Source organism: Sturnira hondurensis, unplaced genomic scaffold (assembly GCF_014824575.4).
Source record: "Sturnira hondurensis isolate 20B ecotype Veracruz unplaced genomic scaffold, ASM1482457v3 Scaffold0021555, whole genome shotgun sequence".
Taxonomy (NCBI): domain Eukaryota; kingdom Metazoa; phylum Chordata; class Mammalia; order Chiroptera; family Phyllostomidae; genus Sturnira; species Sturnira hondurensis.
Window position 1 is genome coordinate 312236 of NW_028094186.1, and position 18467 is coordinate 330702.

General features: G+C 43.1%; 1 protein-coding gene across 3 annotated transcripts in view; it reads right to left on the minus strand.

Annotated features, from left to right (window-relative positions):
- The window catches only part of WDTC1 (WD and tetratricopeptide repeats 1), a 71701-nt gene that overhangs the window by 14931 nt on the left and 38303 nt on the right, over positions 1–18467 (minus strand). For all 3 annotated transcript variants that reach the window (XM_037033031.1, XM_037033030.1, XM_037033032.1), the window contains 3 exons: positions 5595–5641; positions 5057–5168; positions 2123–2310 (listed from right to left, as the gene is read on the minus strand). In XM_037033031.1, coding sequence (XP_036888926.1) covers positions 2123–2310; positions 5057–5168; positions 5595–5641 — 347 coding nt within the window. The remainder of the gene's footprint in view (positions 1–2122; positions 2311–5056; positions 5169–5594; positions 5642–18467) is intronic.

The following is an 18467-nucleotide window of genomic DNA, read 5'->3' on the forward strand; positions in this document are numbered from 1 at the left end:
CTGCAGCCTGGGGAGTGTATCTGTTGCCAACACACAGACACATGCAGAGAGTGGGAAGGACATCGCCCTTTGCTCACCTACCTGTTGCTTAGCCATCTGCATTGATCTCTTCATTGTTTGCCTTATTTTTCTTTCTTTTTTTTTTTTAAGAGAGAGGGGGAGAAATATTGATTGGTTGCCGGGGTCTGACTGAGACTGAATCAGCAACCCCAGCATGTGCCCTGACTGGGAATCAAACCTGCAACCTTTCAAATAAAAAGAATATATTGTCTTAAAAAATATAGTCTATACTAATAAAAAAACCAAAAACCAAAAACCTTCAACCTTTCACTTTGCAGGACAATGCCCAACCAAGTCTCACTGGTCAGGTCTCACTGTATCTTTCACTCTCCAGCTCAAAATTGCAGTGATTCCCCAATATTTTTAAGCATAAATGTGCTTTTAGTTTACTTTTACCCAACTCCTCAGTCTGGCTTTCAAGACCTGATGGCACATCCCTCTCCAACCTTGTCCCTCAGTTTCCTAAAGGTGGGTCAACTGCAAGCACAGAGCTCTTCATCCTGCACACGCCACGTTCACTCCGCCCTCACAAACTTGGCTCAAGCTAAGTCCACCCTGCTTCGGCTTGCCCATCCAAACCCTGTCCGTTCTGAAAGGCCAGTTCATGTTTGCTTCTGCAAGGACACCTTCCCTGACTGTGCCTGCACCTAAGTGCTTAGGCTTCTACCACAGGCCCTTGACGCTCAGCTTCTCCCCGCTGCCCTGACAGTCTGGTCAAAGTTAACAAGTGCAACACAGAGTTAGAGTCGCCGCCAACCAAGTGCTTTCTGTCTTCTAAGTACTGCAGGTCCTTGGACAACATCTTTTCATCGTTCAGTGTTGTTTCATCATGACGTTGATGAGAGCCGTGGGAACTTAACTCCTGTTTATATCAATTAGTCTATGGTAAAACTGGTTTTGTTATATGTTGCTTCACTTATAGACAAACAAACTATTGATGACTTAAGTGAGAACTTACTCTACTGTGCTAAGGTTTTACTGGCACTCTCAATTTTAATGCTCAGGTCAACAAGGGAGGTACTATGATAATTCCCACTTTACAGATGAGGAAACTGAGGTTCAAGGGTAAAATGACTCACTCGAGTCAAATACTGGGTGACAGAGGTAAGATCTGACCCCAGATCTGACTTCAGTGCCCTGCTTCTAATTGCTATGTTACAGTTTACAGACGACTTAGGACACCTCTTACAGGATCTCTTGTAAGATCTCTTATAGGATCTTAAGGGAGGCAGTTAAGGCAGGTTGGGAAGATAAGAAAAAAAGTTCTAAGGTCATATCTGAAGACAGGAGTTAAAGAAGGGCAATGAGACCATTTTAGGATGGAGGGAAGCAGAGGCAAGTGTGTGACAATACCAGCCACTGGGAAAGGGGACAGTCCACTTTACCATTTCTGGATGACTCTCCCCCTAACAGGCATGTCCACTGACCAACTGTTCAAGAGAAATGTATGAAGTGCCTCTATGTGCCATGCACTGTGCTGGGCTCTAGGGACACAACCCAAGGACAAGACAGACATGGAGCTACTCAGAGAAAGTTTACTATTTGTTGAGGGATATGGAAAAAAGGAACCAACAAGCAAGCAAAATAACTACAGATGATGACTCGGGTTATACAGGGTATAACAGGGCGCTGAGACAAAGAATAATGGGGGAGGGGTCTACTTTAGGATGGTCAGAGAAGGTAGGCGCCTCTGAGGAGGTGACTCTTAAACAGACTCCTTAGAGTAAAAGAGTCACATACCAGAAGAACTGGGTAAACAGAAAGCCAGGTAAAGGAAGCAACAGTGCGAAAGCCCCAAGGAGGCAGACTCCGCATCTGAGGCTGAGGAGGCCAGAAGGCCTGCATGTAGTACAGGAGGGGAAAAGAGTGGGGAAGGTGAGAGGAGAGGAAGCAAATGTCAGCCGAGTCTATCTGCAGACAACTGCTCTTGGCAGACTAATGAGGCTGGCACTCTGCTGGAGGGAAGGAGTCAGGCCTGTGGAAGCAAGCGGTATGGGCAGGTGGGAGGGGGAACCAACATGCAGCGGGAGGCACAGGCCCCACCAATGCCTCAGGCCCTTACCGGATAAGCCCATCCTCAGCAGCACTCCAGAAAGTGTTGGGCCACATGGGTGCCGTGGCAATGCGTTTCACCCGGTTTGTGTGGTCTCCAAACATGTGGATCGTTTCCTTTACTGTCAGGTCGTGGACATGCACCTTGGAGTCGGCTGCCCCCGTGATCAAGATGCGGTCCCCAGCGTGAGGCAGGAACTGCTCCGGAGAGATTGAAGGAGAGATTGGCAGGTGGTGGAGGTAGGGTCGGCCATGGAAGGAGACTGGCCTGGATGTTAGCACCCTCTTTCCCTCTCCGATCAGGTAAGAAAATGAGCCCACCCAAGACAGCCCACCAAGAAAATTTTGGACTTTGAACATTAGCCCTTATGCCTAAAGGTCAAAGTCGGGGCAAACACCTTTACTTTGCCAGAGTAGTCCTGACCTATGCCAAGTGGACTACCCAAGGAAACTTTTTCCTTTGATTCTTCCACAGGTAAGAGCCAAGTGAATGATAATCACAGCTGTTATCATTTACTAAGCATTTACCACGTGCCAGACAACAGGGCAGGTAGTTTACCTTACTGATCGTCAAACTAACCCCATTAAAAACAGGTTTGGCGCTGACATTCCGCAGGACTATGTTCAAACACAAGTCTGTCCAATTCCCCTATGTTGTACTGCTTCATAACCACAAGTGAATAGCCTGGGGGTCAATAAATTGGTCTTAAAATGAAAAGAACTTTCAGTGTTTTCAGGGAGTCGGTGTTTTAAACTAGTTCAAGTATTTCTGGAGAATAATACTGGCAATAGGTAGCAAAGATAAAAACTATTTCTATCTTTTCAACCAAAACTTCTTGCTACTTCTGAGAAATAATTCTGAAAGAAAAAAGGGACCCGAATGGAAATGCTCAGAGCAGCACTCTTGGTAATGACAGATGCTGGAAGAGGCTCAAACGTCAGACCTTCTGGGAGGGCTGAGCACCAAGTGGCCGTTAAAAAAAAACAAGAACCCCACCATTCTGATGCGGTCAAGCTCAAAATGCTCCAGATGACGAAACAGCTACAGACATAGTTTGAATAATAGCTTTTTAAAAGTATGCTGTTCTATCATCTAGTTTTGAGGAAAAAAAGTATATGGGTGTGGTGTTGAGTTCTTCTGCTCTTTCTTGAGTTCACAAGATTAAATTACCTTTTTTTTCTGCATTGAATAGTTTCTCAGAACCCACAAGGCTGAATAGGTGCTGTAGGGAGGCATTACTCTCTATTTAAATAACTTAAGTCCCACTTGACTCAAACGTTCAAGCAAAAGCAACAATTCACTTTTCCTATGTACACTTCTCTAATGATTCACTAGGACAAGGACTAGAAGAAATACACTGAATTTAGTAATTTTTAGGGACAAATAATAGTCTTTAATCCTGTCTGGAAACAGCATGTACTCCATACATGAAAGAAAGCCCTTGGGAAGAACTTGTGGTTATTGCCACTTGTTATGCACTGTAGCTGCCACCAGGGGGAGCTTGTGGGTTAAACACAGGGTAGGCAAAAGTAGGTTTACAGTTGTATGTGACAGTTTATTCTTGTATTATTTACTAATTATTGTGTTATTTTGCATATGAACTGTAAACCTATTTTTTGCGCATCAGAAGAGAGAAGAACCCCTTTCCACACTTTTTTTTAACAGAGGAGGAGGCTCGGGGTCTGAATATAACTGCCTTGCTCAAGGCTCAAGGTCTTACTACTAATTAGCAAGTATCAAGGCCATTCATTGTCAAATTCTAGTCTCTGAACTCAACATTTTGTGCTCTATGATGACAAAATGATGGCTTAGGTCCTTTTCAAAGATCGGAATGCACACTCAAACTGTACCTAACACTTTTCAGGGGCAAAAGCAGTCTGTTTGCTATGCAAGAGGTGAATGCGCATTGTTCTGTCTCTAAAACTGCAGAAATTCCTCCAGGATTGGTCTCTGGAACAGAACCTGAGGATCACAGTTTGGGAATGAGGTAGGGTTTAGGGAAATAAGTAGGTTTTGAGCTCTTGAATCTGCTTTTGTCAAGTATCCTATTTCTCTTGATATTAATTAGGAAAATATTTCTTGGATTAGTGAGGCTTTTCAAAGGACAGACTCATTTTCACATATATCCATTATAGAATTTCAGGCTGTAAAGATCCTTAAAGGCCACTTCCTCCAACCTTAAATCTGGCAGATAAGTTCCCAGCAAGCAGAACACCTCAGTGCTAAGTCCATCTGCTCTATCCTCCATGGGCTCATTCTACCTTTTTCAAATTATTCCAAGCATTAGACAATTCTTTCCTTCATCAGGCCTGCATTTGCTTCTGTGGACTCACAGCCATGTGTCCTAGGTCTATTCTCTGAGATCAAAAGGATCAAGCCTCATCCCTTTCTCACCTCTCCTCAGCTCAACTCCCTTCCACCAACAAATCAGCAGACCCATTTCCTTCAAAAGGTAGAACAGCTGGAAGCACCTGTGCCAGGTAACATCAACCCTGTGGACAGTTACTTCCTTTTTTAAAAATTAAATAATTTATTCACTCATTTATTCATGAATCTGAGGGGTTTTCCTTAGCTGCTACCTTTTTACAGATGAGCAAACAGGCTCAGAGTAGCTGGGTGATTTGCCTAGTCCACACAGACTCTAAGAGGCAGATAAGGGAGTCACAAAGGTCTCTTGCTATCTAATATCTAAATTCATGCTGGGCACCATACTTCCCATCATCATCACTCACATACACAGAAATTCATCTAGAGCTCACCTCTTGGCTCTGAGAGGAAGTAGAATATGGAAAGGAGATGGGGTTTCAGGAACCATCATTAGATACTCAGATCACCAAGGTGTATGTGACCCCAGGGGGGACATGGGACATATACACACACAAACACGACCATGTGCACAGCCCAGTCACCCTGTTCACTTGCTCTGTGGCTTATCCTGCTCACCTTGACAGAGAAGATATTTGCAGTGTGTCCTGTGTGCATGGAGAGCAGCTTCTTGTGGTGCAGCGGGTCCCACACAATCGTGTGCTGATCATCGGAACCAGAGGCCAGCAAGCTGTAAACAGAGTGAGGGGTTCTGACCGCTCCTCAAGTTTGTGGAAGCCCCCCCCAGCCCATGTTCCCAGATAATAAAGAGTAAGGCAACACAGAGCTTGAATAACAGTGTATGTCATAGAATTTAAGGCTATCTTGTAAATATTGGATGATTCCCTTCTATTTGTCCTGGGAATTCGCTGTGATTCCTTGAACTTTGCATTAGCTTATCAAAAAAAGAGTGTTTGGATGGTCATCCAATCTTCTATCTGTCTGAGCTTCACTGTTTGACTGTGTGTTGACAATGATGGACTAAACTAAAGTATGTAGCAGAGAGCAGCAGTCTCTTTTCCCTTGGGTTCATTCTTTTCCTTAGATTTAGGAAGAGGATCCCAGCCTCCCCACTCCCTTTCTCTAGCACCCCCTAGGTGCTCTGGCTCATACTTACTCTCCTTTCTCATTCCACTCCAGACAGTTGACACATCCTGAGTGACCCTGGGGGAGCAAATGGAAAGGGACAAGAAGAGAGCCAGTTAGAGGTTCTCATGGGGAACTCAACACCAAGAAGTGGGACTCAACAGGTAAACTAACCTTTCCATCATCAATGTTTTCCAGGTGCATGCGAGTGATCAAAATTGAATTAAACTGCCTGGCATCTTACAATATATAAAGTACTTTCATTTTAATGATCTTGCTTGATACTAAACACCCCTAAGTCATAAAGGGCAGGTTTCGTCGATTCCCTTTTGCAGAACAGTGAAATGAAGTTCAGATAACAGTAAGTAATAGAAGTAAGATCCAAACAAGTTTCTGTTCCTATCACTAGAAGGGACTTGTCAACAGTTCCTTCGAGGGAAAGCCCCTTGACTACAGAAAATCTGCCCAGAGAAGCATCTGATCCAAGGGCAGCCAATTAACTAGAAGGCTGATCTTTCATTGATTTGGAATATACTTAGTTTATTGAGCACTCACTACATGCCAGGTACTGTTCAGATGCTGGGGGTACAGCAGTGTACAAATCGAAGTCCTTGATCTTTTGGAGCTGACTTCCAGTAGGTGGAGCCTGGTATAGTAAGGTACATTAGGCCAGTGTCTTGAGCTTGGGGATTTGAATTAAGAAACATGGAGCTGGACTTCCGCTAAGATGGAGGCATAGGTGGAAACACTGTGCCTTCTCCCACAACCAAGTTTGAATACAACAAAGGTTTGGAGAACAAAGAAACAGCCAAAGAACAGAAAATTGAATTATACGGAAGTCCGATGACAACGAACCATTCAACTGGGACGGTGAGAGGGGCGGAGCCAGCAGCGGAGATAGGTCGGGCAGGACAGATCCCCCGACCTAGGTATGCAGGTAGACCGGACCCAGTCAGGGTGTGGGGCAGACTGACCGCAGTCACACATTCGCGCACAGTGAGACGGACCACCCAGGCCCCAGCGGGCGAACCCAGTGGTGGAGGGCTGACGGCAGTGGCACACTCGCGCGCAGTGGGATGAAACGCATAGGTCCCGGTGACTGGATGCCATTGCTCCTCTTTGACCCTGCCCCCACATACAGCGTCACAACCCAGCGACTGAGTTGCCCTGCTCTGGTGAACACCTAGGGCTCTGATCCTGCTATGTAACAGGCACGAACAGCCCAAAACATGGCACAAGAAGAACTCAAAGTCCCAGAGCCGATAAACTCTAAGTGACCAAGAGATTGCCAGCCTCTCAGATGCACAGTTCAAGATACTGTTTATCAGGATGCTCACAGAACTGGTAGATTATAGTCACGAATTAGAGGAACATATGAAGGCTAAACTAATTGAAATGAAGGGAGATGCACAGGAAACCAACAGTGATGGAAAGGAAACTGGGACTCAAATCAATGGAATGGACCAGAAGGAAGAACAAAACATCCCACCAGAAAGGAATGAAGAAATGAGAATTCAAAAAAATGAGGAGAGGCTTAGGAACCTCCAGGACATCTTTAAACGTTCCAACATCCGGATTATAGGGGTACCAGAAGGGGGAAAGAAACAGCCACGAGTGGAAAACTTATTTGAACAAATAATAAAGGAGAACTTCCCCAGTCTGGCAAAGGAAATAGACTTCCAGGAAATCCAGGAAGCTCAGAGAGTGCCAAAGAAGTTGGACCCAAGAAGGAACACACCAAGGCACATCATAATTACATTAGCCAAGACTAAAATGAAGGAGAGAATCCTAGAAGCAGCAAGGGATAAGGGGACAGTCACCTACAAAGGAGTACCCATCAGACTGTCAGCGGATTTCTCAAAAGAGACCTTACAGGCAAGAAGGGGCTGGAAAGAAGTATTCCAAGTCATGAAATCCAAAGACCTACAGCCAAGATTGCTTTATCCAGCAAAACTTTCATTTAGAATGGAAGGACAGATAAAGTGCTTCTCAGATAAGGTCAAGTTCAAGGAGTTCATCATCACCAAGCCCTTATTATATGAAATGCTAAAGGGACTTATATAAGAAAAAGAAGATGAAAAAGATGAACAGTGAAAGGACAGCAAACTCACAGTTATTAACAACCACACCTAAAACAAAAGCAAACCAAGAGGACAGCTAGATCAGGAGTGGAACCATAGAAATGAAGAACACATGGAGGGTTAGAAACAGGGGAGTGGGAGGAGGAGAAGGGAGGAGAAGGTACAGAAAATAGCATAGACAATAGGTAGAAAATAGATAGGGGGGAGGGCAAGAATAGTGGGGGAAATATAGAATCTAAAGAACTTGAGACACGTGGTTATAAACTAAGGGGGGGAGAATGGTGGGGGAGGGAGTGTGCGGGTGGAGGGAATGAAGGGGGGAATGGGACAACTGTAATGGCATAATCAATAAAAATAAAAATAATAATAAATAAAAAAAGAAAGAAACATGGAGAAATTGAAGCAGTTAACAGCTGTTAACAGTTGAGGCATTTAACAGATGCTGAAGTTGAAAGCATGCAGAGAGAAACCATGGCAAAGCCAGAATTATGAGGAAACGGGACCCATGAAGAGCAGAAGGTATGCAGGAGCAGATACAAGTCTTACACAAGAGATGGAGAAAACAAGTCACTAGGCATTCCTACCCTTCTTTCTATCCCCTCCCCCTTTCTCTTTCCTAGTGACACCTTGATTTTCATTTAATTATCTCCCTGCCCAAATTAAGCTATGCGTTTCAGGAAGGGTAAACCCACTGTTCTCTCAGCAGTGGCGGGTTCAGAAACTTAGGCCTAAGCCAAATTGGACATGGCATTCACTTGGGCACAGAAACTGGCTCAGAAATGAGCCTGTGACCCCAATCAGATGCAAGGGAGACAGCTGCTGGGAGCTTCTGGGAAAGGAGTTTTCTCGTTCTCAGGAGAGAGTCTCTGAAAGAGATGCCTTTCTTCCTCCAGATGCTGGGAATACTGACATGACATTTGGAACTGCCACCATCAGGGAAGCCAGCTTGAGAGTAAAAGTGACAGAGGTAGAGGAAAGCCCAGCTCAGGGAATCATAGAAAAATGGATCCCGAGTGATCAAAGTAACCAACCCAGATGCCTGCCTGCTCTACCCCTGGACTTCCTCTTAAGTAGGCCCATCAGTTCATTACTATTTAAGGCTGTGTGAGTTGGGTTGTTCCTTGTGGCCCAAAGCATCCTAACTGAAAAACTCCAACTCATTCTTCAGATTTCAGTTCATGGGCAGTTCCTTCAAGATGCCTTTCCATCTCGTAAATTTGGGAGGGAGGCAAACCCTTCCTGTGGCTCTGGGTCGACATGGTGTTTGCTTCACGAGACTGATCCCTGAGAAGACAGGCTTTTGTGTATCATGTACACTGCATATCCAAGGCCAGGTACAGTCCCCAGCACACATCTGCTTTATAAATGAACAAATGAATATAGCAGGACTAAAGGAAATAATGAAGAGATAAAACAAATTGAATTCCCTGAGTATTGGTCAGAAAAGAACCTTCCTCTTCTCCTTCCCTCTTACCCTTTGTTCAATAAAGATTCTTGTATGGGTTGAAACTCATTTCTTTCCACGTTCTGCACCTCCACATGTTAGAGACACATTTACTCTGTTCTGACCTGAGGCCTCTCACTTTCTCATGGCACTTGGCTGATACCCCACCCATGGCTTTGGTTACTCTTTTGGGGTCAGAATAGTTTCTGTCCTCAGGCCTCTCATTCTTTCACAGGCTGTAAATTACTTGTGCCTGGGGGTTGTATCTTCAGTTTGTAATTTCCCAGAGTACTGAGGGCCTTGAGAGACTGCTGCTAACTGAGGGCTTACAAAGAGCTAGGGACAGTGCCAAGCACTTGTGGTAGCAGAACAATGGCCATGTCCTGATCCTCTGGAAACTATGAATATATTAGATGGCAAAAGGGACTTTGCAGATGTGATTAAGATTAAGGTCCTTGAGGCCCTGGGTGGTGTAGCTCAGTGGATTGAGCATGGGCCTTCGAACCAAAGGATCATGGTTCGATTCCCAGTCAGGGCACATGCCTGGGTTGCAGGCCAGTTCCCGGCAGGGGACCCACAGGAGGCAACCATACATTGATATTTCTCTCCTTCTCTCCTTCCCTTCCCCTCTAAAGAAATATAAATAAATAAAATCTTAAAAAACAAAGATTGAGGTCCTTGAGATTGGAAGATTATCCCAGAATATTCAGGTGGGCCCAACATAATCATACAAGTCCTTTAAAATCAGAGCTTCCTTGGCTGCAGAGAATAGAGAGATGTAGGTGTGAAAGGGATTTTTGACCTGCTGGCTTTGGAGATGGAAAACGGGGTCATGAGCCTAGAAATGCAGCAGCCGTTAGCACCGGGGAGCTGCAGCATAGCCCTGCCAGGACCTTGCTTTCAGCCTGGTGAGACCTCTGTTAGACTTCTGATCTACAGAACTGTAAGATAATAAACCTGTGTTGTTTTAAGCCACTGAGTTTGTGATCATTTGTTACGGCAGCAATAGGAAACTAATATAGCACTCTACATCCATTATCTTGTTTAGGAAACAGATATCATTACTCATTTTATGGGTAAGAAAAACGATGTTCAGAGAGGTTAGGTAACCGGCTGTGAGACTGCAATTTACTATAAGAAATATACATTTGGTCTTCATTCCCATTATTGTCATAGAGCTCCTAAAACTCTTGGAATTTCCTAAGTAATAAGAGTGATAAAGGTGTCTTGATATTCATAACAAACTCTGTTAAACCATAGCTGAGTTTACTAATAAATTGGCTTTTGGAAAGAACCAAAAGATGGGAGCTGGTTGCTCAGGGAACCACATAACTGGAGGGCTGGAACTTTCAGCTCTATCTCCCAGACTTTCAGGGAAGTTGAACAGATAACCAATAGCCAATGGTTTAATCCATCGTGCCTGTGCAATGAATCCTCTATAACCCCCCGCAAAGACAGGGTTCAGAGTGCTTCCGGGTTGATAAGCCCATGAAGTTTGGGGAGAGTGGCATGCTCAGAGGGGGCATGGAAGCTCTGTGCTCCTTCTCACGTACCTTGCCCTATGCATCTCTTCCATGTGGCTGTTCTTGAATTATATCCTTTTATAACAGAATAGTACCCTAGTAAGTAAAACCACTAAGTACCTATACTGCTGTTGATCTATGGTGGGGAGTCTGTGGATGTGGAAGGAGGACCATTTGGCCCTGATCTACACCATTTTATACAGGGACTTGCGCATCCACAGATTTTTGTATCTGAGGGGGTCCTGAAACCAACCCCGAATAGATACTGAGGGTAGCTAAGTCTTTGGAGAGTCAAAAAAAAAAAAAACACGAATTTTCAACTGCATGATGGGGTTTGCACCCTTAACCCCTTGTGTTGTCCAAGGGTCAACTGTATTGACAAAAATATTAACAAAGGGGCTTGATATGTTAGAACATGTGTTTGAGAAGCTACTTTACAAGAAAGTATTTACGAGAAGTTATTTTGGCTTTGATAAACAAGGCTGGGTGAGATATAAGTACACAATTTTTTAAAAATATATTTTATTGATTATACCATTACAGTTGTTCTATTCACCCCCTTCATTCCCCTCCAACCGCACACTCCCTCCCCCACCATTCTCCCCCCCTTAGTTTATAACCACGTGTCTCAAGTTCTTTAGATTCTATATTTCCCCCACTATTCTTGCCCTCCCCCCTATCTATTTCCTACCTACCCTCTATGCTATTTTCTGTGCCTTCTCCCCTCTTCTCCCCCTCCCACCCCCGTTTCTAACCCTCCACGTGTTCTTCATTTCTATGGTTTCACTCCTGATCTAGCTGTCCTCTTGGTTTGCTTTTGTTTTAGGTGTGGTTGTTAATAACTGTGTGTTTGCTGTCCTTTCACTGTTCATCTTTTTCATCTTCTTTTTCTTATATAAGTCCCTTTAGCATTTCATATAATAAGGGCTTGGTGATGATGAACTCCTTGAACTTGACTTTATCTGAGAAGCACTTTATCTGTCCTTCCATTCTAAATGAAGTTTTGCTGGATAAAGCAATCTTGGCTGTAGGTCTTTGGATTTCATGACTTGGAATACTTCTTTCCAGCCCCTTCTTGCCTGTAAGGTCTCTTTTGAGAAATCCACTGACAGTCTGATGGGTACTCCTTTGTAGGTGACTGTCCCCTTATCTCTTGCTGCTTCTAGGATTCTCTCCATTTTGGTCTTGGCTAAGGTAATGATGATGTGCCTTGGTGTGTTCCTTCTCGGGTCCAACTTCTTTGGGACTCTCTGAGCTTCCTGGATTTCCTGGAAGTCTACTTCCTTTGCCAGACTGGGGAAGTTCTCCTTTATGATTTGTTCAAATACGTTTTCCATTCGTGGCTGTTTCTTTTCCCCTTCTGGTACCCCTATAATTCGGATGTTGGAACGTTTAAAGATGTCCTGGAGGTTCCTAAGCCTCTCCTCATTTTTTTGAATTCTCATTTCTTCATTCCTTTCTGGTTGGATTTTTCATTCTGCCTTCTGGTCCATTCCATTGATTTGAGTTCCAGTTTCCTTTCCATCACTGTTGGTTTCCTGTGCATCTCCCTTCATTTCAATTAGATAAGCCTTCATATGTTCCTCTAATTTGTGACTATGTTCCTCTAATTTGTGACTATAATCTACCAGTTCTGTGAGCATCCTGATAAATAGTGTCTTGAATTGTGCTTCTGAGAGGCTGGCAATCTCTTGGTCACTTAGAGTTATTGGCTCTGGGACTTTGAGTTCTTCTTGCACCATCTTTGGGGCTGCTCGTGCCTGTTCCGTAGCAGGATCAGAGCCCTAAATTGTTCACTAGAGCAGGGCAACTCAGTCGCTGGGTTGTGACGTTGTATGTGGGGGCAGGGTCAAAGAGGGACAATGGCTTCCTGTCTGCCGCCTGCCGCCTCGGCCCAGCGCCGCAGCCCAGCCCCGCAGCCACCACCATCACCAGGCCCACGTGTTTTGTTCCACTGCGCGCGAGTGTGCCACTGCCGTCAGCCCTCCACCACTGGGTTCGCCCCCTGGGACTTGTGTGGTCCATCTCACTGTGCACAAATGTGCGACTGTGGTCAGTCTGCCCCACACCCCGACTGGTTCCGGGCTGCCTGCGCGCCTAGGTCGGGGGATCTTTCCTGGACGACCCTGCTCCGCTGCTGGCTCCGCCCCTCTTAGTGGTCCGGTTGAACAGTTCATTGTTGTCGGACTTCCGTATAGTTCAATTTTCTGTTCTTTGGCTGTTTCTTTGTTCTCCAAACCTTTGTTGTGTTCAAACTTGGTTGTGGGAGAAGGCACAGTGTTTCCACCTATGCCTCCATCTTGGCGGAAGTCTAAGTACACAATTTATAATTATGTTGAAGAATACACTGGAAGAAAATATGTCTGTGACATACCAGAATTAAAATGTGGGTAAAGGGAAGGGGATAAAACCACAAATGTGTAAGGAATTGAGAGGAAGCACTGTTTCGAGATGGCTCCCGGAGAGGAACAGACCTCTGTGAGCCTGCCTGGGGCTCCAAAGGGTCTGCACTCAGAATGAGGCTCGCACACCACGGACCTGGAGGAGACAGTGCAACAGAGGAGGACCCTGCAATAATAAAAGCCCTGAATCTCATTTAAGTTCCAAATCCCAATCTAACTCTTAATTCCTGCTTAACTTCATTAAATATTCATTATAACTACTGTGTATTATCAGTCCCTATACTTTGCTAGGTAGCCTGGTATACAGGGGGAGAAGGAGGCAAAGAGAAGCATTTTATCATTGTAGGTGCATAATGATGATAAAAAGCAAATGGACTTTTCGGTGATTTTATTACTACTTTTAAACTCTTTATAGACTATGTACCCCAGTATAGTCTGCACTGTGCCCACCTTAGTATTCCACTGTTAGGTAGAATACTAGGTATTAATATATATGATCTCGTTATCACTCCCTTTTTGTAAGTAAAATTAAGTGTCAGGTAATAAATAACTTAACCAAGGTCACACAAATGCTAAGTATCAGAGCCCAGATGGGAACCCAGGTTGACATAGCTCCAAAGTCTTCAGATATGTTGGACTACATCAAACATCACCCTATTTCCACTTGTATTAAAAAGAGATCTCATTGCTACCAACACCTTAGAGAACTGTTTAGTAGTTTTATATAAAGTAAAGCTGATATTTACCCTATGACTCAGTAATTCTATTCCTAGGTGTTTATTTGAGGGAAATGAAAACATTTGCCCACACAAAAACTGATTTAAAAACATCCTTAGATACCTTATTTTTAAAGCCCCAAACTGTAAATAACCCAAATGGTCATCAACATGAGAACAAATAACAAAATGTAGTACATCCATACAGTGAATCACTACCCATCAATAAAAGGGAACAAATAAGCCCTAGTTGGTGTAGCCCAGTGGATTGAGCACAGGCTGTGAACCAAAGGGTCACCGGTTCGATTCCCAGTCAGGGCACATGCCTGGGTTGTGGGCCAGGTCCCCAGAAGGAGGCGCATGAGAGGGAACATACATTGATGTTTCTCTCTTTCTCCTTCCCTTCCCCTCTCTCTAAAAATGAATAAATAAAATCTTTTTTAAAAAGGACAAATTATAGATATGTGCAACAACAGAGATGAAACTCAAAAAAACATGCTAAGCAAAAAAACCCCAAACATACAAAAATATATAGTATAGGATTCTATTTACATGATGTGTGAGAACAGACAAAACTAATCTATGGAGATAGAAGCCAAAACAAAAGTGGTCACTCTGAGGTAGAAAGGTTGACTGAAAGGGTACCACAGAACCTTCTAGGGAGATGGAGGTATGTTCTGCCTTGTTGTGGGTGGTAGTTACACAAGTGTCATGCACTCACCTAGTGCACTACTTGACGTGAGTGTGCACTTTATTTTCACATAAATCACATCTCAATAAAGAGAGAAAAAAGGCAGTAACAGTAGCAATAGTAGTAGCTAATATATACTAAGAATTCTCACCATGTACAGGGACAATACTGTGTCCTTTAGATGTGCTTTTAGTTCATCTCTACAACTACTCTGTGATGGAAGCACCATTACTACTCTCATTTTTCAGGTAAGGAAAGGTTAATACCCTATTGTGTAAACAGTACAGCCAGAATGTGAACCCACGTCTGATAGATTCTAGAGCTTGGCTCTTAACCACGATGTTATACCCGACCTTTTTAAATTCTGGGCTGTCTTTATTAAAATTTACATCCCTGCTATGTCCCTGCTATGTGCCTGCTATGAGTATTCTCCTGGGCTCAGAGAGTGAGTGCATCAGACAGACACGTCTCCAGTCCACACAGAACCAATGTGGTTCTGTTTTCTCCTCCTCTTCTGCAAACCTGGAACATTAGCCTTTCCCCCATTCATTATGATCTCCTCACTTCAAATGGCTACAAAATATTCCTCCAAAGGTTAAACCATTATTTATTTTTACCTTAGTATTGTACAAAATTTTGGTGAGTTGCTGTGTTTTAAAATTCCAGTAGCAATAAAACATTTATAGGTGACTGAGCGGCCCAGACTGTCATGGTTTCTTGCTTTTGACTGGAAATACACAAAATCTGTGTTGTAACCTTAGGTATATCCCATTCTACTCAGAGGGTAGTCATGGTATGGAAAAGTGTATTAAAATGTGAACATGAATGAACATGATTTACTAGACAATAATCTGTCAAATTGTGGGATCCAATCCTTTACCCAGTAAGGACAGGGGTAAAATTACAAGTCATTCTTGCTAGGGGAGAAAGGTGGGACCCACTGCATGAAAGGAATAAAAAAAGAGAAGCAAAGAGCTAGGAAGTCTGCAAGTCAACATGTATCCTGGTATAACCAAAGGTACTTCTTACAGGAGGAAGCGGAGGACATGAAGCCGGTCCACGAGAGGCAGAACTGTCAAGTGAAAGAGCTGTCTGGTTCAGCTCCAGCCTGGCCTCTTCCTAGGTCTGTGGGAGGGTCATTTAAGATTCCCAGAGCTTCAGGGAAACAGGGATGGTGATATTGTCAACCGGACAAGATCACTGTGAAGATCAAATGATGCAATGTATGCAAGGGGGCTAGCACACTTTGGCAAATACTGGCTCCCTGGAACTAGTCCTCAGGATCTTCTTTTGCTAGTCTGTGTGGGTTCTTCTAGATCCCACTCTCGAAGACCCCTCCCATGTGGCTAGGGTACTCACAAAGGATACACATCTTGAACAAATGTATTCCTTTCTATTTACTTACTTTTTCAAAAGGGTTATTTCTGCAGCTATTAAATTGCTTTTCTAAGTTCTGACTAAACAGATAATTCATTTATTCAATACCCGTTATGTATTAGGTACTGGGAGAAAAGAAAATAAATAGTAGGATAAACAAAGACAGGTCTGTGTCTATGGCAACACAAAACAAAGTTCTACCATAACAGAGGAAGGAGAGAGGTATCCTAGAAGAAGACAGAGATGTCAGAGATGTCAGAGACAGAGACGCTAGGTTCAGAAAGCTGTACCCTAGCTTTAGGAAAAAACTTATAGGACCTTTGAGGATATTGTCTGGCTGGCAGACAAAGTCTGCGACCCAGTTTGCACACATGTAAGTGCCCTCTCTTAACTGCAACCCAATCATACACACATTTAACTTACCCACTGACTTCAGACCTAAATCCTTCTATAATGAAGTTCTACCTAAAAGGTCAATGTCAAAGAGCATGAGAGAGATGTTCAATAGAGCCTCCACAAGAAATGCTGCGCAGGAAAGATAGGGAACGGATTGCCGTGTGCTTCTTTATAACTCCTTAACAGTGTGAATATGAGTCCGAGCAAGATTTAGATAAAAATCCAGAAAGTATTAATTGAGTACCCACTAAACGCCAGGGCAAGTGCTAAGCTTTCATATGCATCAAATCACTTAAACTTCACAGCACATGCTTTCTACATGTGTTAAGATTATGTATTTACATTATTAAAACAGAGTGTAGAGAGTCCTGAAAGCAAACAAGACTTGTGAGAATTCATTTGCCCTCTATTCACTTAAGGATCTGACACTTATCATAAAGCCAGATGGATCAAATATTCTGACATCTCTGTAAAATCTTTCCTTTTGTTGCTTCTTTAATCTACCTCAATGGTTTCTCAAATTTATTGTTCCTAAGAATTACTACATGAAATAGTAATGTTTAAAATTTAGCTTACTATGTGTTGGGCACTGTCCTCTTCACATAATTACCCTGAGAAATCTGTTAAATTATCCATAAAGTACAGTAAATGTGGTTTCATGTGTATAAGCTGTATTTCCCTGAGCAAGTTCTTTAACATCTCTGTGCTTTAGGTTCTATATCTGTGAAGAAAGAGATGACATATATCACCTCATAGGGCGGTTGTGGAAAATGAATCAATATTTGCAAAGCACTTCAGTCACTTTGACTGCTGAATGGCAGAACTGGAAATCAAACCCAAATCTGTTCTTTCCATTGCACCATAATAATTCAAGATTTAAAGCAAAGCCTGGTGTGAACTGAGATTGCTGGGGAAGGAAAAATCATAGAAGTGATTAAAAAAGAGGGGCAATTTAAAACATATTTCAACTTCTATGTTTTACCTAAAAATCTTAGTGGAGCAAGTCAATAACCATAATTCATGTTTGAAAGTATTTCCTTACACTGAGCCTATATCCGCTATCTATCCTTGAGAAGTCTATTTATTCATCCAACCTTTTCTTTGAGCAACTACTATATGCTAGTTGTCACACTGACACTGACACTCTTATGCATGCAAAGGCCATCATGGTAAATAGGACACAGGACATGTGAATCAGTGTGAGTTCAGAAAGAAAATAAACCATAATAATCGGATATACTTTAGACACCGTGGTCAGGAAAAGCCACTCTGATGAAGGATCTTTGAAATAAAATTTGAACACTGAGTAAGAGCAAGTGAGGAATATCATTAGGAAAAGCATGCCACGCATAGGGAAGAACAAGTACAAGGTACAGATATGCTTGGTATGCTGGGGAAAAGGATGAAGGCCACTGTGGCTAGAGCATAGGGACAAAGGGGGAAGACTAAGTTAGGCAAATGAGCTCAGGGAGGTGAGACCAGGTCCTCAGAGAGTCTTACAGGCCACAGCAAGAAGCTTTATGAAGCCAGGAATTGTGTTGGTCTTGTTCATTGCTGTACTTATCTCCCAGAGTCTAGAATATTGTTGGCATATTGCAGGCACTCAGCATTTACTTGAACATAAAACTGAATTAATGAATGACTCCTAGTTCTGCCCTCTGGTGCTTCAGAGCATGAATTTATCCCGTCATCTAAAGCAGAGGCTGGCACTTTTCTGTAAAGAGACAGACAGTAAATATTTTAGGCTTTGGAGGCCACATGGACTCTTTACAATCACTCAATTCTGCTCCTGAATCATTAAGACAGCCACAGACAATACATTAATGAGTGTGGCTATGTTCCAATAAAATTTTATTTATAAAAGTAGGTGGCAATACTTTCAACCTAATCTCTACCAAAATCCCATCTGCTTTCTCTGCAGAAATCCACAAACTGACCCTAAAACTCATGTGTAAATGCAAGAGACCAGAATAGCCAAAAAACCCCTGAAAAATAAAAACAAAGTTGGAAGACTCAGAATTCCCAATTTCAAAACTTCCTACAAAAAACAGCATTGTGCCGACATAAGGACAAACATTTAGACAAATGGAATAAAGTCAAGAGCTCATAAGTAGATCCTTACATTTATGGTCAATTGATCTCCAACAAGACTGCCAAGACAATTCAATGGGAGGAAGAACAGTCTTTTAAACAAATGGTGCTGGGACAACCGGATATCCACATATAAAAGAATGAAGTCCTGATTCATGCTACATCATGGATCTTAAAAACATT